This window comes from Acipenser ruthenus, chromosome 8 (genome assembly GCF_902713425.1).
Source record: "Acipenser ruthenus chromosome 8, fAciRut3.2 maternal haplotype, whole genome shotgun sequence".
Lineage (NCBI taxonomy): Eukaryota > Metazoa > Chordata > Actinopteri > Acipenseriformes > Acipenseridae > Acipenser > Acipenser ruthenus.
The window spans coordinates 15,709,685-15,735,935 of record NC_081196.1 but is presented as its reverse complement, the minus strand read 5'-3'; the positions used below and the strand labels follow the sequence as shown (position 1 = coordinate 15,735,935).

Here is a 26,251-nt window from a genome sequence, read left to right as displayed (position 1 = left end):
CAGGTTCCCAAATAAGACCCAGTATTATAGAAACACCACTACCCTTATCCTAGGGAACGATTTTTGGCAGTATTTGTGTTGTATTTTGACTGGAGTTTCTTTACAGGCATTCACAGTTACTGATCTTTAATAAAACATTGTGCTTTATTCATCAGCTGAGACTGCATCTTATTTTCAGACATATTTATAAAACTGTGTTGCACTATATTGCCACTGCAAATTACCTTAAGGACACAAACTGAATGCTGCATATAGAGATTAGCTGCACAACACCAATGCAGCATTTATACAAATCATTATCTTATTTAAAAATGAAGGTATGAAATGTGGTGAAGCCAGCCTTAGTACTGCAGGATGTAACTCATGGGGGTGAAAACCCACTTGTAATAAACTGTGATGAAAAAGGCTTCAGTAAGCACAGTGGTCCTACTAAAAGTTCACTAAAAGACTGGATTTCCAATAACCTGTGCATTGTACATTGCAAACGTGTCAGCTATAACCCAGAGGGTACTCAAAATATCTTGGTAAGTGGCAGTTCTGGCATACAAAACCCCAGCCCCTCACAGACAATTTCCGCCTGGGGGGCTGTGCCCTTAAATAAATCACAATATCTTCCAAAGTATAGACAGCACAGGCATGGTTCAGGGCTTGAATTCAAGGTAACCCCTTGGGCATCAAGACTAAAACCTCAGGTGTGATAAAAGTCTTACTCAGTACCACACTGGAAGGAGATATCCAGAAAAAACACATAAAAAAACAACAAACGCTTTTCATTTTTTTATGTTCTATAGTCATTTTTTCAACTTGTAGCATATGAAAAGAGCCAGATTTTTTTCCAGTGCTTCACCAACATGTCTAATATACTGGGTAAAAATTTGGAACTGTTTGAACAAAGGGATCAAATTCTACAGGAGTTTTTACAAAGCTAAGCCCAAGGGTCCCCAAACCTCTCCAAAAATAAACATTGTGTAAATCTTTATGTCAATTGATATACTAAGTTCTAAAAGGGATGTTATCTTCTGGCACCTCACAGGCTAGCCATTGCCACAAGCATTTGCCTTTGAAAGGTTTTTTTTTTTTTTTTTTTTTTTTTTTTTCCCTTATCTCATTCAAGAGGTGGGCGTGTTTGTTTGCACATCAATTACTCTGTGATGTATTGGGTTACAAACACAGTAAAGGCATGAATGGAACGCTTGTGACCTCCCCTACCACGTGATCAGGGAGATTTCATCGTCATGAAGGTTGTAAGACCACAGCAGCAAAATGCAAGCTAGTCGATTGCTTTTGTTTTGAATGCATGGGGGTACTAGACACATTGTGAATGGGATATCTCAGCGGTGAAATGACGGATTCGAAAAATTCCTTCGCTGTTTGACGGTAGGAAAACAACGATTTTGATATCGAGTCAGCTTTTTTCTCTTTTGCTTTTGTAATAATATTAAAAATGAGTTATGAAATATAATATTTACGTGCAGTTCCGTGTTCCGCCGGCGGGACAAGAGGGGCGTAAAAGGTTAAAGAAGGGAAGGAGATCTGGGAGCTGAAGTACTGTATTTTACACAAAAAAACAGACTTTGAAAGCATCTTGATGTTACTATGTTATGAATACAGCACAAAAAAAACAAAAAACAAAACAATAAACCATTACTTTTATAGTACAGTTCACACAGAAAATAAGGTAGAGCACCAGCATACTATGTGCATAACTACAGATACAACTGTACAAAACCTGATGTGGTGTCAGACCGGTTTGTTGCTATCGGTGCTGCTTGGGCCTTGACAGACAATTACAATAAAACATGTGGACATTAGGAACCTATTTGTTTTGTTTTCTTTCAAATATAAGAATTGATAATGATCGAGTGTTTTGAAGTTATGGATGATTACATACTTTCACATCAGAGGTGTCTCTTTGACAGTTCCGCCACGACCTTGCTATAGCAGAGAAGGTCCGGTCAGGATGGTCAAACTTGTTGTCATTAGCGTTGAGAAAGAAGGTGGTAAACGGCTCCTAAGAGGGACAAACAACAACAAATATTAATCTGAACAAAGTACAAAGTAAAAAAAAAGGAAAGGCAACAGGGAGTGTCTGTATAACATATGGATTTCCCTGAGACAATTCTGCTATTAAGACACAATGCTAAATAAGACACCTAATAACATATTAACTAGAAATGTGTGTATTGCAAAAGACAAAAAATACCATCTTTTCACCAAAAGATATTACTGTACCTAAAAGAAAAATGTTTTTATACCTCTTGATTTCTCAAATCTACAGTATTCTGTTATTTTTTTTTTAGCACTTTAAAAAGAATGAAATAGCCAATTGGCCAATAATAAAAGGCCTAAATGTGTATAACTGCTTGTTTCTATCCATATATATGTACAAAAAAGTGAAATACATAGAATAAGAGAGCACATTCAATTGTTTAAGTATTGGTTTCCATAACATACAGTAATATCATTTCTCTTATTTATTAAACATAGGCAAATGTATTTTATTGCACACCCTTTCACATCTCTAAATCTAACTATTAGGGAAATTGTGTCCCTAATACAACAGAGCAACAATGGAATTGCTGGGATAAAAAAATTAACCAAGTCTGCAGTGCTTGTGGAAATGATATCGCCACTGTGCAACATGCAAGGACTGCCTTATTAGAAGTGTAAAGGCCACCCTGTCCATGTACTGTAAGAATTACAAGAGGCTGCTATGTGTGAGCAGGAATTATACACAGCACATGAATGTATAATGTAATAAAAAAAATATTACATTTACATTTTATATCAAATTATGGAGTTTTGCTATCAAAAAGTCCTGAAATGAAATCTGGGGCTTGGCTAAACTTGAAGTGATGGATTCAGTAATGAATGGAATTCAGTATGTCTGTGTCCATTGCATCCATTTTGAAATGAGAATTGTATTAGAAGTCAATGGAGTTTCTATGGAAATGTGCCCCATTTACCTTAGGAGGGCCTCGGGCTGAATTAATTAACTTGTTTTCTAGCTGTAATGTACAGTATAGGCCATTTTAATTGGCCATTTTTTATTGGTTCTACCCAGACATTCAATGTGAATCCAATGGAGATATCACTATAATGGATAAACATAGCCAAGCATCCTTGGAATCACAGCGTGAGGTTCTTCACGCTGTTAAGATTAACTTTGATTTTCAGTCCTGCTGTACTCAAGAACTAAAAGCAAAAAGCAACAACAATTAAAAAAAAACCTCCAGGGAGTCCATAATAATTAGCTTTCAGTTGAAATATCTCTGCACTCTCTTTTTACACATGCTATTTTGTTAAGCAAAGTAACTTTGGGAGTTATTGTGTTTTTGTGCTGTATAAACAGAATGAATGTATGTATTGTACCTGTGCTGTATGAAAATCATATTGACCTAACTAGCTCTGGGCATACAGTCATAGAATCTGTTAACATGATGGTGTATTTGAGTTTCCAAATCCCACGGTTCAATGTAGTGTATTCTCTGTTGTTAAATATACTGTAATAACTCAACTGTCTTTTGTATCTAATTTGATGTCTGTGACACTGAACATAAAAAAAAAACTGTCAGAAATACATACAATTCCATTCTGTGTACTTAATTTGGTTTAGCATATGCCTGTTTACCGGCCTGTGAAATTGTCTATATCTTCTGGAATGTGGTCCAACAAAAGTGAGATGTTTAATCTGGAAATCCCCTCATTGATATGGATTTCAATGTATAAATTATGCCTCATTTATAAATACATTGCAGCTAGATATTGTTTCAAATACAATAAAAAAAAAATACAGAAATAAATTATTGATTTGATTTGTAAAATATGTAAAAAAAATAAAAATAAATAAATAAATAAATAAATAAATAAATAAATAAATAAATAAATAAATAAAATAAGATAAGAATGTTCAGTTTGCAGAATATCTAGATTCCGCTCAGATGTATTACTGTATCTCCAGTGACAGACTCTTTCTATATGGTCAAGAGAAACTCTTTATTGCAGTAAAACATTGCAAAATCATTCAGGTCAGCTGAGCTGACTGGACTTGTATATGACTTAGCTCTGCTGCAAATTCCTCCCAGTGTAATAGCTGGACATAGAAATACAGTTATTTTTGAAGCTGGTTCATAAAAAAACAAACAAACAAAAAAAAAACAGCTTCATAGCAACAATTAACACCACATGTTACTATCGATTTTGGGAAACTAGGAAATGTACTGTTTATCTTAAACTACCACGACCAGTTGAAAAAAGTTGCACAACCAACTAAGACCAGGTTAAAACCAGTACTGACAGCAGGAGGTGTTTAAAATCGCTGTTCCTATACTTACAATTCTAACAAGCCACAGGAGTGTGGAGGCAGCTGTGGAGTAGTGCGAGTTGTAGTGGTAAGGTGGCGTCTGGTCCTCTTCCCAGGTCTCATAGCGCTCAGCATAGAAGACAGCTCGCTTGGGGTTCAGTGCTCCAATAGGCTATGAAGATGAAAAAGATTACAATGATTTTAAACATGAACAATACCTTTATTTCTTCATATTTTTCCATGTTTCTTTCACTGCTGATTTTATTTTAATATGTTACATTCATGAAAGGCATAATACTGTTCAGAAGTTTAGATAATACTGGTCCTGCTTAAAAGAGAACAGGTCAGATATCTTGATATAGACATACAGCACTATGAATTCATGCATGAACAAAGGACAGCCAAACGTTCCAGCAATTTCAATTTTTTTTTTTTTTTTTTTTTAGACAACTGTCTCATAACATGGTTGCTCTGAGCAATGTGGCTTGAAAAATATATGAGGTGCATGTAAACCATATTTAATGTAAGTCATTATTAATGTTTCATGGTTAGCCTTTGCAGCCTCACCATTAGATGTGGATGATAGATTCTGAAGAAAATGTTTACTTTAGGATTTGTCTGTCAGACCCCATTATTTTCAAGGTGCCTTACATATTCAGCTGCTCTCAGTATTTGGGTCTATGGAAACTTTAAGGCTCCGTTAATCTACGCTGCAAGTAAATTGTGAATGTTCTGTGAAATGTTTTGGATAATCCTCACAGCTTAACCTTTCCTGACATGATTTACACTTTGTGGAACCATACAAAAAGTTGTTAAAAGTGCAGCACTGCCTAAACGTTCTGCTCACTAATCCCATTCTGAACTACTGTACAATGCTAAAATAAACATTTACATTTTTGGAATTCATTCTTCATTCTGCATGACTGTAATGGCAGGGTTATACAACTATCCTAAAAAGAATGAACTGGATCACCAGCGCATGCATTTCACATTCATACAGCATTGTTTAGGCATCACACAAGTGACCTGAGTTATATACCTATTTTATGGCACAACTGAACTTCTAGAAAACACCCCAGAACATACCACACCTTTATCAATTGTGTCTAAAGAGCCCTTAAAACTCTGTATACAGCTCTAGAATGTTGCATACACAGGAAAATAAACTGGGGAATGTCTGTATTTTTTATTGACTCATCCTCCCATACACATGCATGGAATACCCCTATGTTTTTGAGAATATGGACATTTTATTTATGTATGTATTTATTTATTTTAGTACCACTACAGATGTTTTGCTTTCAAAATCTGAGTATTAAGTGATATTACCAAGGGGGATAATGAATCACTTCTAGTGGAAAATACCAGCATGGTTAATACAGATTTAAAGGGTGGTTATTACAACAGAATACAGTTTTTGCTGCATCTAAACATTAGACTAAAAGTCATCTACTTCATTTTGTTCTAGGTTATAGGTACACCAGAAAAACACAATTAGAACCATTTAAAAATAATGCAAGGAAACAAAGGAACAACAATCCGTAGATGCCATTGTTTTGTGACCTGCATGCAGCTGACCTTCAAACTGATTTTTTTTTTTTCCAAATGCCACAGGCCCAATTCTGTTTGTAGCTTGATAATGTCAACTATCATTACTTCAACTGTAAATACTTACATAATATTTAGAAATCCATATAGCTAGGTAGCTCTCTTTGATGTGAACTTGTTCACATCAAACTTGAAAAGGTTGATACTATTTTCGGTTTTTACTTTCCCAATACACAAAAAGTAAAACATTTTAAATCACAAAGACTATTCATTTACACCAGTGCTTTAAAACAGATTGTTAGAACACAATAGAGGTCAATTATTAAACAGGTTTTAACAAAAACACATTACTAACGTGATTACTAATGTAATTACTTCATTAAAGCCTAATTCGGGGACGGTGGATATATTGCTTTTCCTTAACTGTCACAAAATCCAATGTATTACCCTTGAAAGTATTACAGCAGTCAATATTAATATACTGAACTAGTAACGAATCTCCAATTCCACTGGGTGTCTGGATCCATGATAGGTCAATGGCTGAGAAGTTAATTGCCAATTCTTAACAATGACAACAACAAACATAGCTTAATTTCTCCACCAATACGGTTGCTTCTGTTCATTTTGTCGGCAGTGACCTTGTCTCCTCCCTCTCTCCTGGGGTATGCCGTATAAGCAGCTGCCCCTTTTCTTTATAGCTGCTGTTGGCTGGGCTGACTGCTGCACAGAAGACATATGTATTAAGACTTTAAAGTAGCTTCAATTCTCACTTTTCCCTTACTATTTTATGGTGTGTTCAGTCATTCTGAAATGTTATTGTGATTCTTCCCTCAATCTCCATTTTCTTTGAGCTTCACTTCCTACATACTTGCATTGAACAGCCTTCCTCATTCCATTCAAGTCATATGACAATCAGACCTTTCAACTCTGCCAGCCCTGCATATTCACTCTCACTTGGTAAGACAGCTCTGCCTTAGTTTGGACTAAGCTAATGGATCAAGAGTGCAGATCAACATATTCAGTGCAAGGCATACCATTGCATTTACAATATGTCCCTTGACTCAACCCAATAACTTTCTAACTTCATCCTTGCATGCATGTCAGAGAGTAATACTTTGCCAAATCATTTGGTCTTTTTTTTTTTTTTTTTAATGGCTGTCCAGAATGATGTTAGTTGGGTTTGTTGGAGTGAAAGAGGAGTTTATGGTGAGCTGCTTTGATTTATGATGTGATAATAACCTGGCATGTGAAATATAGGCAGTGCTTGATTGGGCTGTGAGCCACAGGAAGTCTAGCACACTGTAAAAATGTTACTTATGGAGCGCAATGGGCTGAAGTTGGACAAACTAGCCAACAGCAACTCCCATGCCCTCTTCATTTGGGAAACATACAGACCATTATAGGAAGGATAGCCAACTTAGCACACGTCTGCTCCAATTATTCCAGGAAAATACAAAATAATAATCAGTACTGTATATCCTTTTACTTATTTAGATCTGAATTTATGATGTGACAATATTCAAGAAGAGGCTTTGAATTTAAAATGATTGCTTTTTCAATTATTTCTATTTTTTAGCTTAATGCATACAGAACATATTGTCATGTGGCCTAAACTGCAAAACAAATACTTTGATTTTTATTTTTTTTTCCTACAAGTAACTATGAAAGAATAGTTCATGCATATAGCATTTTAGTACAGAACAATGCAGAAACCTATCTTTCATAAGAATCAACTGTATTCATGCAAAGAACAGCAACACTTTGCCGAGAATTTCAGCAAATTTTCTCTTAAGCACACATTCAAAAAGCAGCAGAGCTTAAATGTGGTTTTAATAAAATTAAGATACAAAAATTGAACTTGTTGATTTCATGAGACTTACCCTTTGAAAATCTGTTAAATGACAAAGATTTTTCACTAAAAGATATTCCGATGGCTTAAATGCTTTAATTCCTAAATAATTTTACCCCCTAACTTTCCACATTACTAAACATCATCATCAAGTTATAATATATTTTTAAAAAATACTGTTTAATGTCATGATCATTTTAAAAGGGAAATATTTTAACTAACTACAATTTGAACCCAAGGGACATTTAGAGTGCCAAAAGGAAACACCGTTCTGTGTCAAAGTTAACAGAAAACATATTACAATTTGAAAATTGTATAACATAACTCTAGTTTGAAGTCATTGTTCAAATTAAATATCAATTCCAGATTAGCTTGCCAGAAATCTGTTTTTTTATGACAAACAAAATCTGTTTTTTATGAAAATGCAATTGTCATAAAACTTGGGAGTGACACATTAATTAGTACAGCTTTCAGAGTGTTATACTACACAGCTCCATGCAAACTTAATAAAGCTTCAAGCAATTGGAAAGACAAGAAATAATCAAAAAACAATATATGATTTAAACTGGGTCTGCGGTATTACTATATTAAAACAAAATGATGAAGTTAAGAAAATCAATTCTGGTTGCGGTTGTTTCTGACACTGGTAAGTCTTATGAAGGCAACTTGATAAGATTTGGAAATTCCAGTTATCTTAACTAATGTTTTCTTCTTGATTAAAATCAATTTGTATAATATATCATTTTCTGTTTCAGTCATCACATCATGGAGACCATTTATAACTAACAAGTCTAAAGCACCCATTGGTCTTCAGCTGGTACCCTCTGACTGTAAAAATGAACTTGCCCCCCTGCAACTCTCTGCCCCAAGTGAATGCAAGAAATACATCTGTTAGAAATACCACATAGAACAACTGAGTTGTCAAACACCCACTGGAGGCAGATTGTTACATGGAGCTGAGAAGCCCTTTTGAGGCTCTGTTAAATACAGAACTATATCTTAAAGAAAATAGGGGGAATATCAATGTTTAATATTTATTCCTAACTGAAAGCACAGACCTGCAACCATACAACATGTGTGTGAAATGCTGCAAGGCACTTCATGACATGCCAAGGCCTGACACAGCTTATTAAATTGTTCTGCACTTGCAAGTTATTAAATTTGCTTGCCAGACAAAAGTATTGAAGAATTTACTCAACATTGAGTAACCTTACAGGAAGATTAACCAAGCATAACTAATTTCAGTCCCTTATACTGAAAAATTAATTAAAATGGACATGTAGGTACATTGTGGTACATTTGCCCTTATAAAAGCTTCCCATAGTAAAACGTGGGAAAATCTACAAAAGCATAGTGAAAGCATAGCAATGTGTAGGTAAGCATTATAAACCCAAGAGATGTATAGAAAAGCACATTAAAAAAAACAAACAAAAAAAACGACAAACTATGGTAAATGCGTAGTATAACCATGTGAAAACTGCAAATTCACAGTGCAAATTTTTCATGGTAAACTTTTATAAGGGTCCACCTATTGCAACCTACCTAAAAGAAGAGTGTGGCCCTGGTAAAATTGTGAAAGTTTAATCAGAGGCCAGTCACGTAATGTACATCCTGTCTTACACTAATGTACTATTTCACTATCTTGCTATTAAAACAAAAAAACCTTACCAGACAGCAATGTTGCAGACACAATTACCTCTTAAATTTACAGCTTACAAAACCAAAATAATAAAAAAAAAAAAACAGAAAAACCTGAGAATGAAGCACAGGGAAAAAAATATATAGAACATATTTGTTTTTTGATATCCAGGCTATCTCCCTTGGCAATATGTATATTTTATTTTTCAAATTAAATTGCATTACACTACATTACAACTTTGCATTGTCAGGCCGAGCTGTGCCTTTTTGCTTGCTTAGCTTGTAGACTAACTGCGTACAGTTTCAATATAATTGAATCAGGCTTTTCAAAGTCAAAACAAAGCAGGTACACTCTGAAGGAGCCTGCTTTAGATTTCTAAAAGCCCATATTAAAGCTGAAACGAGGATGGCTCTTTAGCGACTCTTTACTGACTGAATTAACTACAGCATGGCATTGAACTGTGCGGCTTTCAGAGTCAGTAATTTGTGCGACAGAGAAACAGCATGGGGCAGCCATATTAAAAACAGAAACACATAATGTCACATATGAAATCCATGACGGAATACATTATAAAATAGTAATGTGATGTAGGCAACCATGGAGGCTTTTAAATTAAATTATGACTAAGTCATCAGTATCAACATATTTGTAAAATGATCATATTCATCAAAATCATGTACTATGTTAGGGTACATTGTAACAATTATGGTTGTGTAATTACCCAAATATATAGTTAGGGATGGGGGAAACACAATCTGCATACAGATGTTTTATATCAAGTGGTACTGAAAAAAAGTGTACTGTATTGCTTAACCCAGTCTGTAAAGGAGGTTTCCTCTGTGGTCAAACTCTCAGAGAAATGAATCCAGAGAAGGAAAGGGGGATTTGTATTTTATACAACCACACACACATTCCCGTGTCCTGAAAAGACAACTCCTCGGCCACATTACTCTTGATTCCTGGGGTCTGTCTGCATAATTCCCACCTCACACCTGCGCTTTCAGCTCTGTGTAGGGTTATGACACTGCATGCAAGAATACTGGCTCATAAAACAACAGGCGCTCAGCTATTTAGCTTCAACGGAAAATGAGTTATGCTAGAAATGTCGATGCCCATTTCTTTGGTTAACCAATATAACAATTGTTGTGCCTTATCCTTAACTGTCTATAGCATGTATTTTTTAAAAATATGAATCTGTTTTGTTAGATGGTAGGGTTTGAGATTTTTTTTAAAGTTAAATACGATACTCACATTCACTGCAGTTTACCCACATTATCACCAATAGTGCCTGTGGATAGTTGGATACCTTTGACTCAAAATAACTTAAATAAATAGGTTTTGACAGCCTCAGAAGTTAACAGGAAGATACAGGTTTAGTGCTCTCACTTGTGAAAAGTCTAATAAATAATAAGAATACAAATAAATACATAAATAAATGCATATAGTACAGTTCTTTGATAAAGTATCACATCTTCAAATATTTGTATATGGCTTTCAGATTCTGATAGGCTTCAACACAAAATACCTTTGATTTCAAGCTAAAGAATTGCAAATGAAATAAATACGCATTTGGCAGAAGAGCGTTTGGCTTGCCCTAACTAGAGTTAACACCTCCATGCACTTGTTTGCATTACTCCAGTTAAAAGCCTGCGGCATTATCACTTCCTTTTCTTTAGGCAGGCCTAAAAAAAAATCATCATCATCATCATCATCATCACCTGTCATACACTCCGCACATTAACAAATATAGTTGTTATCCTTTGGCAATTGGGTGTGTATGCCTGTCACATATTTCCCAATACATATTATAATTGCTCATGCACAAATGAAAATATAACCAATTTTACACTTAAATGACCTTGAACAATGCAACATGTGAGAATGAGAGCCTGATTGTGCACAACAGGACATAGCTGGTTGCGTGTCTCTTTTGAGTCATTTCCTGCTAATAGATTGATTTGCTGTATTTCTGACACCTTGAGTATTTCTGGTAAATGATTATGTATTTACTGCTTATTTGCTCTGTTATGATCACTAAAGGGAGTAAAATGGTCCAAATAGTGTGAAATCTTTGGTAATTAAAAGGGACTGTCGAAGGGACTGGTATGTAGAGCTGGAGTTCTATTAAAAACATGAACACGAGACAGATTCTGACATGAATCTGCCTCAAACAAATCTTGATTTTATAACATCTTCTATAGTGTGCTGTATCTAAGTAGGGCAGCTACTCTCAGTTTTGTGCTGTCTTGCCAAGTCCTCTGGTTAAACAAGATTCTGGTTTCAATGGGTACCTGCCTGCTGAAATAAATAAAATAAATAAAAAGAAGAGGCATATGAATAAAAAAAAAACAAAACAGCTGGATAGCTGTGAAGAGCCATCACACACAAGTCCCCGGGATGCTCCTGAAATTCTCACACAGTTAGACACACAAAATAAATCCCTGGACACCAAAGAACTGGAAACAAGTGTGGTGTTATAGGAACCCATGGGGGAGAGGCACACTGTGTTGTCTTTTTGAAAGCCTGTTACTTACCTGGGTCTGTCATTCGGTCTGTAGCCGTAGCCCAAAAGCAGGAGGCTCTCCATTTTCTTTTTTTTTTTTAATGTTGTAGCCTACGTGCCTAATTTTAGCCTTCACCACATCCCATCCAAAAATCCATTAAAACCCTTTATATAAAACCGATTTCTTACTGTCTGATGACACTACAATTAAAAGCTGATACATGCTTTACATCATGACACCCTTCACTCATAAAAATTGGATCTTTGCCTTGCCACTCCAGAAAACCAAATTCCGAAACAGCACCGAGAAATCCTGTTAACGTGCAAGCAGTATTGTTAATGGATGTTCTTAGCTACATCCCCACTTCTCTGCTAGTCATATGCACATTAAAAAGAAACATATGGTTTGTATACGTATTGACCAATAAAAAGGAAAATTGGCAGTAGTGTGTGTTCTATGGCTCCTTGTGTGCTGTGCTTTCTGAGGTATAGAACCCCAGGGTTCCAAGGACAATCGTCAGAGACAAAACAATACTTTGAAAGAATGCTAATGAACTCTGGAAGTGTCTGCAGAATGACAGAATATATTACAATACATAAAGACGAGAACCACATCCCAATTGTAAATATGTTATGAGGCCTTCAGGATTTATTTATTTTTATGTTTCTTTCTTCCCTTAGATATTATTACTTATTTAAGGTTACGTCACATTATGCAAGTTTTGTCATTCTGGGAACAGTTTTACTGCCAGCAATAAGCAACCATCTGCAAGCATTTTAATATTTTAAAAATAATGTAAATAGTATGACTTTTTGTTATAATACTTTACCAACCAACTTTTGGAAAGTGTTCATGTTGGGGTCACTACTGATATTGCTGTGTGTATCTTTTAATATAGAGAAATGCGAGCCTTACTATCAGATGTAAACAAATTGGTCTACTGTATATGGTTTTCTATAGTTCACTTCAGGATAATCAAGAATGGCAAACCTATCCCTCTCTATCATTCTTTTTTTCTAATTTTTCAGTTATTAACCTTGTAATAATACATATGTACGTATTGAACATATTTGCAAGAATAAAGAAATAGTCTGGGAGCACTCCCTGCTGTTCTACACCTCCAGTCTTTCACAGCAGCTCAGTAGGAGCCCTGCAATGTTGCCCGGCAGAACAGGAAGAGTTAATGGCAAAACAATGCTGCATACCATCAGTCTTTTGTTAAAGTGACATTTCGGTCACTGAAAACATTTGCCACAAGCATCTACTGAATAAAGATGAATTATTAGCTCACTTGATAGTATTGTTTGCTTACAACTGCCTCTAACAAAACCTTAGATTTTCCATCCAAATAATATTATTCATTCATTCATTCCTCTGACAAATGATGTGTTTCATCTGCATTGTAAAGTTAGGTCTTTGAATCAAAATATGTGTATCCAAGTCTATGAGGTCTGTTTTAATGATTTATACAGTGATCTAAATGCTGCTGTTCCTTAACTCTGTATTAAAACAGCTGGAGTTTTACCCCTGGGGTGATTTATTGACCCACCTTTTAACTGTTACATACAATTTAAACCAGGTTTATTCATTAAGATCCACCTCTGTTTAGATCATTTAAAAATAACCCTATGAGTTTTTAGTAATACTGGATGGAATAGCCATTATTTATATATTGCATTTAAATATTGATTCTGACAAGTCAGAACTGTTTACCCCTATTTGAGAAGCATGACAGATTGACACAGGACATAAGGAGTAACAAAAAAATGGAATTTGGAAGACACAGGTTCATAACAATTTCTCACAATAGATCTGAATGCCAAATATATTTGCGTGCAGGAGAATGTAGCAGCTTAGAAATATTTAATCAAAACCAAATCTACATTGAAACAGATGGAAATCAGCCAAATGTCTGAACACTGTCATCTCCCTGGAGAATGTAAAGCAGGAATACATTTCATTTTCAGGTCTGTTCCCTCAGATACCAGTACAAGGTTTTTGTGGTGTGAAGAAACACAAGTACAATACAGCAGACGCATCAGCAGGATAAACTAGCAGGGCCAGGCCAGACCAGACAGCGGATTGAAATAAAACAGATTATTTAACTATCAGTGATTTATAATTATTTAGCAAAACAGTGGAGGTCTGCTTACAACAGCACTTTAGGAATTACATCTGCGTGGCATGTCGTCCCCCATCTAATCCTTTCCAGGGCATCCGACATTTACAGCCTTTACAAGAGAGAGATTCTTATGGAGGGTGGTTCATTATCTGCTCCCTGCTGGTCTGGTTGAGCCTGCCTATTTAAGGGGATTAAGGTAATGCAGGGATAGAGATCTGCTCAATCTGGCTAGCATTCTGGAGACTTGGATATAAATTATGGACCATTTTGCATCTCTGTATACAAACCAAATGTTTATATTACTAGTGATGATACTGTAATCACATAAGGTTGGGTTGTAAAAGTCTGTTTTGTGTAAATTCTTTGGCCTATGTTGCACCTTGGAAGAAAACAACAGCTAAGATTTTCTTTTTCCAGCTGTACATTTTCTTCCTCATTATTTCCCGGTGTGGTTTTCCACACTTTTCATTTAACCTGCCACTAGCTTAGGGCCCCATCTGAAGCTTTTAACCCCACTGTGCTGCACATAAGATGCTGGTTGTCAGGAATACATGTACAGTGTGCATATAGAGCATGGTGACAGGATAAATGAAGTTGCAATGAAGTTGCTATGCTAATGAGAGGTAAGAAAATGTTGTTTTAAAGCCTGTGTCTTCTGAATTCCAAATAATGACTGTGTGTAAATGAATGAAACATGCTGCAAGCAAACACAGAATGCGTATTGGTGGTTTTAAACTATACAGTACATACTGTACAGAATGCAAGTTATTACAGGGCAATATAAGCTGTAACATATTCTTACTGAACTTATAAATGAATCCTACTGGAAATGTGAACATGAATATATAAAAGCAATAGGAGGCTGTGTGGTCCAGTGGTTAAAGAAAAGGGCTTGTAACCAGGATGTCCCCGGTTCAAATTCCACCTCAGCCACTGACTCATTGTATGACCCTGAGCAAGTCACTTAACCTCCCTGTGCTCCGTCTTTCGGGTGAGACGTCATTGTAAGTGACTCTGCAGCTGATGCATAGTTCACACACCCTAGTCTCTGTAAGTCGCCTTGGATAATAAAGGTGTCTGCTAAATAAACAAATAATTGACTCATTCCCTGACTAGAACAGTATTGAGAGATACTGTACCTTTGAGAGGTCCCTGAAGTTGCCTGGTAGGGTCAGGTCTACCTCTTCTGACTCGTAGTTGGTTAAAACCCATGGAAACACAGGGTACTGGTTTAAATCATTGTATGTCCGCCCTGTGGAAGTTAAGGCAGCATATTAAGAGAAACAGTAACATTCAATATTCCTCAGTATGATCTTATAATACAGCAAATTACATATAGAGTAGGGGAAAGCAACGCTGTGTACTGAATCCCTATACATTTACATTTTATTAACTTTGTTTATCGAGGAAGTTCCACTGAAATTAAAATCTCTTTTACAAAGGGACCTGGACAAGAAGCAGCAGACAAAGGTAAATTAAAAAAAATACATCATTCAAAACATACATCAACAAAATAAAACAATTACATACAGTAATCTACATCTGGCTTTGTGGTAAATATGGCCAGTGAGTTAGTAACCTTTTTATCCTACGTTGCACTATATCAGGGCCGGGTTAAAGGACAAGGGAGTCCTATGCTAACCCATATTTTGGGGGCCCTATGCACAATAGCTTGTAAAACGGTGTTGTAATTAACAGCCTGTAGGTAAAGTGTACCTGCAAGGAAAGCTTTCAGTTCTATGTCAAATGCATGTTCACCATTTAGGCCTTGCAAAACAAATACAATGTGTAACACATATTGATCTTGGGCATCAGTCAACTCGTCAGTGACCACTGGCAAGCAACCAGACTGTTTTGCCAATTCCATAATCTCCTGCTTGTGATACTCGGCAACTTTAAGTAAGTATTCACGTCTCAGATGGGCTGATAAAGGAATCGCTACACTCAGTCTGAAGAATTTACATTACCTTTTAGTTGTCCAGTTTTTCAAGAGGGATATTTGCGCAAACAAACGCCTCTGTCAGGTCTAAATGTAATGTGTTTCGTGCTTCATGGTTTTCAGTGGACTTTTGGAACATGGAAGTCATTGTTTTTTGTTTCTTTTCAAGTAAAGCAGTCGCGGTACTACTCTGGATTTCTACCTTTCTCTTTTGGTGAATACCTGAATCTAAATGCTGGTCAACTGACGATTTTTGGTAGTGATCTACAGTAACGTTGCAGGACGTACAGAAGAGCTTACCTCCAACGCAGTGTAAAACTCCTGCTGGATACTGCTTTACGCAATCTGCTGCAGACACATTTTTAGAGACATCCATTTTCTTGGTTACAGTGTGTCGTATTTTAATTTCCCGCCTAGATTGCATATACTATAGTCACATGACATAATCACTGCACAGCACTATGTGCATGGTGAATACTACACGCAGACACATAACAGTTCTGTACAGTTTAGTTAATGTGATTTTTTTTGTAAGAAATACAAATAATTATGAAATAATGTATTTTTATTTCTCAATAATATTGAAAAAAACACAGTATTGGGCTAATTTCCACGATTTACACGCAGTATACAAAGGGAGAAAAACAAACAGACTTAAACCCTACTTGCTGGCTGCAGAAGGGTACACGTTTACCTTTTTTTCTAAATTTCAAACCCCCCAATTAAAAAGGAAAGTTTCTAAAATGTAAGAGGCATACTGTGCACATTTGAGACAGGACAGGTTTTTAAATTGGTTCTAAAACTGAAATAAATGAATGCGTAAATTGAGCATGATTCATACATTTTATCCTGCAGACTGACACCTCTGATGTGGGACTAGGGATGGATATTTCCCAGGAGGTGGTGGCCGTGGAGCATTTGGTATTGTACATTAGCAGGAAGCTGCTTGTGTGAGAGACAGACCAGGTATGTTGTAATTGAGAAGGAATGCCTAGCTGTCATAAAATAAAAAAAATGAACCGAAAGCAAGTTTCTGTGCGCCTCTCTTCCTGTGGGTGTGGGCCCGGCCTCGCGTGGGCCCCAATTCTGCTGGGGGCCCTACGCTATAGCGTAATTTGCATATAGGTTAATCCGATCCTGCACTATATACAATACACATCAAATGAGGTAGTCCAGAACACATTTTTGAAGTGTTGTTTTGTTATTTGGATCATTATAATTTCAGTGTAATTGCATGCATGGTTATATATTAACTGCCATGTAAATACACAACTGCCATCAGTTTTCATTTTGTAATGAAGCATTTTGTTGCACTGTACCTACATAACCATACAGGTAATAACTGCATTAGGTCTAATTTGCATAATTAGACATTTTTACTTGTTTCCAGCTCTTAAACAGTTGCAGATTTCAAGTTAGCTATAACATTTTATAACTTGAACTCTGCAACCTTTTAGGAGCTGAGAACAATGAAAAAGGTATAATTAAGCAAATTGTTAGTTCAATTAAGGGTCTAGTTAAGTAACTGAGAGCTCAGTTGGAATGAAAACCAGAAGACACATGGGGTCCCCAGGATCAGGGTTGGGAAGCACTGGTCTACACTGTCATTGGGGGAAGAAAAAAAAAGCCCTAAGAACAAGGGGAGCAATACGGAAGCTCATTAGCGTCACAAACAACTGTTGTTGTTTGGAGCACCTCTACACCTGCGCACTACTAACCACTTTGCCACACTCCCTTAATGAAATTCCTTTGCAATGGTGCCAGTTTGTGCATGTAGGAATGCTTGGTTTTGTTGAAAAAAATAACCACATTCAGAGTTTTCTATAACATCTACTTCAATTTTTGAAAAAACATCACTGATACATAATACAGTGCCTCGTTATAGTGCGGAATTGGTTATAACACGGTTGGGTTGTGGCTTCCATTTGCTCTATAATGCCATTACAGTAGCCCTTTTATACTCATTATAAGGCGGAACACAAATAGCACGGTAACTATGGCTCCCCAATATAGCGTTCTAAAGGGTGAGCACTGCACTGTTACTGCAGTAATTGAATACATATTTTCATTCAGCCCATTTCATGACCACATAGATTAGGCCAGAGGTTTTCAACCTTTTGTGTGTCCCAACCCCTAGAGACAAAAAAGTAGAAGCAGGACCCCTTCCTTGCAACGGCAGGCAAAGTGTGCGTGAAGAGGTGGAGATGGAGTGTCTTACCTATACAATAAATATGTTGTACTAGTTTATCATTAAATACATGTGTGGGGTGAATTACCCAAACTATTTATTATTATTATTATTATTATTATTATTATTATTATTATTATTATTAATAATTTCTTAGCAGACACCCTTATCCAGGGCGACTTAAAATTGTTACAATTATATCATATTATTTTTTACATATAATTACCCATTTATACAGTTGGGTTTTTATTGGAGCAATCTAGGTAAAGTACCTTGCTCAAGGGTACAGCAGCAGTGTCCCCCACCTGGGATTGAACTCACGACCCTCCGGTCAAGAGTCCAGAGCCCTAACCACTACTCCACTCTGCTGCCCAGATTTAACGCAACACTATCTCGTCGTAATAACACCATCAATATTTTTTTCTTTGTGGCGCTAGTGAGCTGCTGTAGATCAACTAATTTTGCTAAAATATTAAAGTTAATGTGCATTGCTTACCCCTTTACCCTAAAATTGAATGTTATAATGTACCCCAAATGTTTAGAATGCCATGTTATTCAATGGATCTAAAAACTGTATACTGTGTATGGATGAAACTTGGTAGTGCTCCATAGGTTGGAATACATATGTCATACTATTGTTTTAATACAAAACTGTATATGCAGTTTTTTTTTTTAATTGTTCCAATATTTCTCTGTTCTTAGGAACCACATTTGCTAAATTCTTGTTATCTTTGAAACTTTAAAATTAAAATCAAATGAATTTCGTGAATTATGTCTTTCAGGTTGGATATTCACAGTGTACATTCTGGTCCCACTATTGTTTATTTCTGTCTCTCTTCTTTATAAAAAACGATTCTAAGGGCACTCAGGGTTTGAGTGCAGGTTCAGAGAAACCTGACACAAATTAAAGCTGGTATTGCTTGGTTAAAATGTTAATGACAGAGAAATCTTGTTTAATTAGATCACTGCAGCCTGCACATTACCATTCCGAGTCCGATATTCCCTTGCTTGTCTACCTCCCAACATCACACAGGCATTCTGTCATCTCTAGGTCATTAGAAGGAATTTTTAATGATTTTTTGTACTTGTTCGTGGCTGCTTTGAATCTAATTAGATGACAATAATATAAGCCAACACATGCTGCAGTTAAATATAAATATGTATAATTATTCAGTGAAGAATCACACCTCGCTGAACAGAGCGGTGTGAACAATTTTTACTTCTTCAATCGTCACATTTTATATCAGCTATAAAGTAATCAACATGTGTTGGGCACAATCCAGAAATCATGAACTAACCTTTAAAACGTGTTATTTGAGGAAGCTGATTAAACTGGTTACATCTAAAGTAATTTTACTCATCCATAAAAACAAATATCTAAGGTAATGCCAATATATGTATTCAGATCCAAAAGCTGTGCAAAAATTAAATGATCAGAAAAACACAATGGGAGAATAGAATTTTGTCATACTAGCAAATTAACACGTACCTGTTTTAAATTGGAATTAAAAATATCTGATATGTTTACAAATCAGGTTTTGTGCAGTGATAGGCTGTTGAGATAATCATAAACTCCCATGTACACAGAAAAAGTAGCATGTCTAAATGGCATAGAAAATGCTGCATACTTTCAAACAACTAGTAATTGGTCTGAACAGGGAAAGCATTCTGTAATCTCTATGTGCCACGAGCCAGGCTACATCCCTACTAGGCAGATGCCCTGTCTAGTTGCCGTTGTCTTAAACGACAAAGCAATGAAATTACATTTTCCCTTTATTATTTCCACACTCTTGGAAAATGGTTTGTTGACTCTAATAAAGCTTCTGTTTGAGACAAAGCTGTCAGCAGAGGGAATGGCAGAGAGGAGAACAGGGAAACAATACATGAATCTGCAGTCTGGGTGACAGGTTATGCCTCTCCTGATAATATTTAATGTGAACACTTCAGAATCCATCACAGTGCCGGGGCCCCGAGTCCCAGAGAAGTAAGTGCAAACTATCAAGTCACTGCAGTGAAGGCCATGACAAACATAAACCCATTAGCGAGGGATTAAAAAGTCAAAAAACCTCACCTGCTATAGTGTTGAGGAACATCAAGTACTCAAAGTTGGAAATCTCCCTTCTCTGCCAGCGCTGTGTCATGTTGGAGGACTTGAAGAGCTGGCGAGGGGTGGCCAAGGAGATTCTCCTACAAAACCAGACTTGTTAATGCATTGCCTGCAAAACTGGGCTTCAAACACATCTTTATTAAAGATTTGCAAGTAGGACAGGTGGCAAATCTAAACACATAGCTGACCGAATTGGTCTGAAACTGTAATCTTTTACTATATCTACAAAGCAATCCATGCTCTGCTGTTTGATCTGAGGAGCAGAGAGGCTCTTAAACTGCAGTACATTTTAAGGGGCTTGCTGATACAGTGGCTTGTTTAAAAGTCCAATGCAATAAAACTGGTTGTGTCTTTATGTTTATTGTACTGTTAAGTATATGGAATGCTACCATTATACAAAGGTATACCATTTAGGTATAAGATCATTAAAACAAGCTTCAAACTGTATACTGTAGCTCACTGGTGAACCGCAACATGGGATAGTTGCTGCCTTTTTAAAATCCTTCCATGCTATTACATTCTTCACTTCAGAATGTGCCCAATCTAAAAATGGAAATCACTCTGTGTTTGTTTACATTCTGTAAAGGCAGATTTTGCTGTAGGTGCACTAGCCCAAGCACCCCCACCAATACACAATATATCACTCTGTGAGCTTATTACTATACAGCAGAAAGACATTATACGTGTTTTTGTATTGCTTTTTTGTTATACTGATAACTTTGCCAATAGATGATACACCAATAGATGACACAGACATGCATAGGAGTTTCACCCATTCCAGGTTTTACTATGAGCTTGATTAGCCATGGTGTATAGGTAACAAGCTTAGATGTGTCTTTTTAAACTCATACTAAAACCAGGAATGGATCCAACTGCTACGCAATGGGAGTCTTAGTTCCATCCGTGTAGAAGGTGAGAAATATATAAACATATTTAAAACTGTATAGCGGGACTTCATCTTTTATAAAAAATACAAAACTTAAAGGTTTTGACGTTTGAGAAACAGCTTAGCGCAGAGATATCAGATATCTGTAGTTTCCAACAGAAAACAATGGGTCACATGCACATCCAAACTGCTAGCAGAATTATGGAAATCCAAAAATGGTGATTGGCAACTGTGACAAAAGTCGATACTGCAAGCTGCCTACACAGGCACAATGCGGGGAAATTAGTGATGAGTGCTCAATCACGTATTTACAAGCAGCCAGAAGCTCTTGTTGAACAGTGTTTTGTTCAAGTGGTTCCTGCTTCAGGGTCCTCCCACAGCATTTAAATGGATTACAAGTGAATCTGTGCTTTCCCGTCCTACATTTAAAATGCTAACATGAAAGAACATTTACTGGAAAGTAAAAGATAAATAAATGTAATATTTATTTCAGAGATAGTGGAGTTTATTCGGCTGATATCACCTCTGACATAATAAGAATGTGTGTGACATGGTTATGAAAATCATACATCTAACAGTGCATGGGAGTGCATTTTTGTCTGCATCAATATGTAAAATCCTAGAGAGGGTTTCTATTTAGTGGCAACGTTTAGATCAAGTGGATAGACTCTCTGTTTAGTAGGTTAAAATGTATGGGATACCTAGCTTGTGGCAAACCATAGCTGGTGCCAACTCCAACCCGGGGCAAGCTGTACACAACTTTCTTCACTGTCGCCTGGTCGGGAAAGTTGAACATAACAGAAGCTGTGGGAACAAAAAGGAAGAAGAAATGATGAATGTAAGTAACCGTTTGGAAAAAGAAAATAGTACTATAGGCTAGGTAGGCTGATAAAACATTAGTGGGACATACTTCTGTTGGCCATGAACACTTCCAAAGCAGTGTTCTGGAGAAGGTATCTCCTGGAGAACACCGCTCGGATCTCGCTGAACATCCATTTCCCATGTAGACCTTCTGAGTATGACAGGACCTGGAAACAACAAAAGCACAGGCCATTTTAACAGACCCCCCCAAAAAAAGCGACCCAGAACCCAACCAGACTGTTTTCATTTTTATTTTGGTACAAGTATAAAGCTCCTCCTTAGCTCCTAAAATAACTGCTACATTCTGTGTGATACTACAGTCAGCACTCGCATATCCGACACTATAACGTTTTTACTTCAGTGGCGGTTAAACGAGTGCGACGCATATCTGATTATTTCATTTTGGCCCGTTCCAACCCTTGTCCGTTTTTCAGGGAACACAAAAAAGATACAATGTCAAAAATACATACCTGAAAGGACTGTGTTTTAAAATAAGTAGGCTTCCATTTAGATGTACTGTAGTTGGTACAGTACTATATTTTCAACAGAAGAAGTATTAATTCAGAACGATATGATTCTGAAAATATCACTTGCCAAATGAAACGGCTGTAGACACGTGGACTGTAATACAGTACATTTAAATCTGGTACATATTGTAGCAGTATGTAAATTACCTGACAGCAAAATTAAATCAAAATGTTACCCATGCACAGAACTGCGAAAAACGTAAAAGGCAATGCAATTTAGCAAATTAAAAAAATAAGTAAAAATAACAGCAGTTTCCAGAATTAAAACAGTATCCAAAGTCATAATTCAAAATTTCAGAATATAGTGCTCGATAAGGCCCTAATGTCACAGGGCCAGTTTACACAAGTGGTTTATCTCACGTGAATTGGCAATGCGTGTGCATGTTGGCAGGGAAAGCTCGTAAAAATGCCCCCCCAAAAAAACATTGCACTATTAACTGGAAAGTCTCATTTACCCATAAGAATCAAGGCAAAGCTAGTGAAATCAATGCCCACTTACACATGGAAACACAAGTTTCTTGTGAAAAGTGATAGTAAAGTTTTTTTTTATTATTATTATTATTATTATTATTATTATTATTATTATTATTATTATTATTATTATTTATTTCTTAGCAGACACCCTTGTCCGGGGCGACTTACAGTCGTAAACAAAAATACACTTCAAGAATCACAGTACAAGTAATAATACAATTAAAAGCAATATAAACACAATGACTTTGGTTCTAGCAAGTACAAGTGTGGCGGAGTGTCCCGCCCCTAATTATTATTATTATCCCTCGGCCAGAGTCTGCAGGCGTTTGGTAAGGATGCATGACTGTCAGCTAGTTAAATAATCAGTAGCTGATCAGCCATGCATCCTCACGGGGTTTTTAAATATAACAATAAAAGACGCAGCGCTTTTACCCGCGCCGCAAACAAAAATACAAATAATAATAATTAGGGGCGGGACACTCCGCCACAACAAGTATGACAAAATACGATTTATAAGTTGTGGTGCCTACCTAGGGGGATAATTGATTGACTGACCAACCAACCATTTGTGAAAAAGCCGTTTGCTGCATTCTCATGCTAGCCAATCAGTCAATTTCAGGCACAACTGAAAGTCAAAACTCAACTAAGTAAGGTTTTGGTAGTTTTAAATGTGTCATCATAACAACGAAGTCCCAAGTCCCATGCAAGTTCATAACCCCTCAGCTCCAAGCTAGTGTCAGTGGAAGCACATACTGTTACTTTTTTCTCTAGATCAATCCTCAGAGAATGCAAAGTTGAAGAAATAGCCAGTTTGGATAGAACTATGTGGCACTTAGCCTCACCAAAGTGGCCATAAGCAATGCTTGAATGCATGACAATGCAACTTCAAAAATCTGCCAAAAAAACAAAATCCCCGGATACCATAATATTTTGCTTGATGCTTGTAGATCTCATTAACATCTATCCAAACATATCTTTGGGTGATTTTTTGGAGTCCCCCCACGCAAGTTATTACGGCCTAAGCTTGGTACAAATAGCAAAAACTGGAATTTCAAGGGGGTTTAATGACCAGTGGTGGAACTTGAAACCAAATGTTTTTTCACAGAATTTGGAAGACTGGTACCTAAGGGTCTTACAGCAATACTACAGGGTAAAGGGTTAGGCTGAAGTTTGAATAAAACTCGTCAGTTACCTCTCGTCTGGCAATTTGCTAGAAGTGAGTAAGGTGCTCCTAGAATTTTTTTTCTGAAAAGCCCTATTCAATACGAGTAGAACAAGGTGCTACACATGATGGTAGCATCTAAATTGCACCCAGGGTGATTTTTCTGGTCAAGGTCCCTTTCTCACTTTAGGTTGACCTTTGCAAGGTCACAGGTCGAAGGGGACATTTAAAAAAACATTAACGGCTATCATTTCTGAACTCAGCATGTCAGAAAACCCCTGTGTGAATTTTTCTAGGAAAATCTGAGACGGGGATTGATTTTATTTTTAATACAAGGACGGTAAAACGCGTCTGATGTGCATCTGACTGTGACTGTACAAACAAAAGTTTGTTTTGTCAGAATTGAAAAAAATGTTTATGTAACACTTATGCAACATAGTCTCCGGGAGTACACAGGACATTAAGCCAACGAATAATGTTTTAATAAAGGGACTGGCATATGTATAGAGAGACAGCCCAATGCAGCTTGTAATTTATTTATTTATTTTTAATTAGAGTTTTATGAATTTCCATTCTCCCTTTTTAATTTCATATTCATATATATATATATATATATATATATATATATATATATATATATATATATATATATATATATATATGATGCAATGCTGTAAAATATTAAAACAATAACCTTCAGTTAAAAAAAAGAAAAAAATACTGACAGTTTTAAGACATTTGCATATTTCTGAAGTACTGTATGGTAAAAATAATGAAATCCTAGAATGTGGACAGCTTGATACATACAGTATCAAAGTAATAAAAGAATGCTGTGGGCATTATTTTAACATGGAATCTCATAATTGCGTTGCTGTATAATTTACACATTTCCCACTACAGATTGTCACATACCGGTACTTTAAATTTCCCACTACAGATTGTCATACTTGATTTAAAAAAAAATAATAATAATTGTGATGCAAACAATTACTGTCATCACCAGACGCCCCTAATGCAGGAACATATGCTTGCTTTGGAACACTCATTACAGTTATAAAAAGGAATAATGTTTATATACAGTACAGTATGTACCCCAGTTGGAATTCATTTTGGAGCTCACATATGATTTTGCATGTGTGTCGGTCATTTAGTTAATTTAACCCTTTGATGTCTACTCTGGAGTTACATGTATACATCAATCATTAACAACTGGAAATATATTGGTGCAGTCATACAGTAAGTGATAGAAAGGAAACAGAAATGTTAAGTCACATTCTGCCCTTTAACATGGCAGGTTACAACAGAGACAGGCCTCTGTGTCTTCTGCATAAACAGGTTCAACATTATTAATAAGGAACAACATGTAATTGATGTTTAGTAACCTATGCATTTATATAGAAAGAGACTGTGTGTGCAATAACAGAAAGCAACTAATTTCAATGATACAACTGATGTTTTCTAGGGAGAAATTCCTGCTACATACTGCATATGCTGGACTGTATATATGCCGTATCTTTGCAGCTCTGGCTCTGCTTTGTTTTTCCAAAGCAGGTTCTATTCACTTCAAGAATAGAAAAAAAGCCAGTATTGTTACACAGGTACATAGCTCTAGCCACATCAGGGCTTTCGTGGGAAATCAAGTGTGCTTAACTGACAAGTGAAAATAATCCCTTTCCCTTCTCTATTTGCTCCCTGAGAGCTGCACAGAAAGGACCAATGGAGAGGCTCCTGCTCCTCTGGTCAGGGTCATGCTTTTCAAACTTAATCAAGGATGTGTTAAAAAAAAAAAAAAAAAAGATGAAAGTCCCTCAACCTTCACATATGAGAGAGAGAGCAGGGGAAGCACTGGAAGTGAAGTGAGATGTTCCTCAGAGGAAGGTTAAATCTGATGCTAATGTTCATTTAGAATTGTGACAGTCTGTAGTAGTCAAGCCTGGCCAGGCTGCTTTCATTTCTCCCCGGAATAGCTCTTTCCCGACCTTCTGCAGCACATCAAAGTCTCTGGAGCTCAATTAAAATTGGATTATGTTGAAATGCTCTATCTGTGGGACTGTGCTATCACTAACACTTTTCTCTAAGTAATACTCCTGATGACAGTTACTCATCCCGATTCAAACAGCTGTCATAGAGACAGTGGCTTAA

At 36.4% G+C, this 26,251-nt stretch overlaps 1 protein-coding gene across 27 annotated transcripts in view; it reads right to left on the bottom strand.

Annotated features, from left to right (window-relative positions):
- LOC117972866 (neurobeachin-like) overlaps nucleotides 1-26,251 on the bottom strand; it is a 355,091-nt gene that overhangs the window by 45,742 nt on the left and 283,098 nt on the right. For all 27 annotated transcript variants that reach the window (XM_059028569.1, XM_059028575.1, XM_059028571.1 and 24 more), the window contains 6 exons: nucleotides 21,996-22,113; nucleotides 21,787-21,889; nucleotides 20,164-20,279; nucleotides 15,105-15,217; nucleotides 4,335-4,475; nucleotides 1,892-2,011 (listed from right to left, as the gene is read on the bottom strand). In XM_059028569.1, coding sequence (XP_058884552.1) covers nucleotides 1,892-2,011; nucleotides 4,335-4,475; nucleotides 15,105-15,217; nucleotides 20,164-20,279; nucleotides 21,787-21,889; nucleotides 21,996-22,113 — 711 coding nt within the window. The remainder of the gene's footprint in view (nucleotides 1-1,891; nucleotides 2,012-4,334; nucleotides 4,476-15,104; nucleotides 15,218-20,163; nucleotides 20,280-21,786; nucleotides 21,890-21,995; nucleotides 22,114-26,251) is intronic.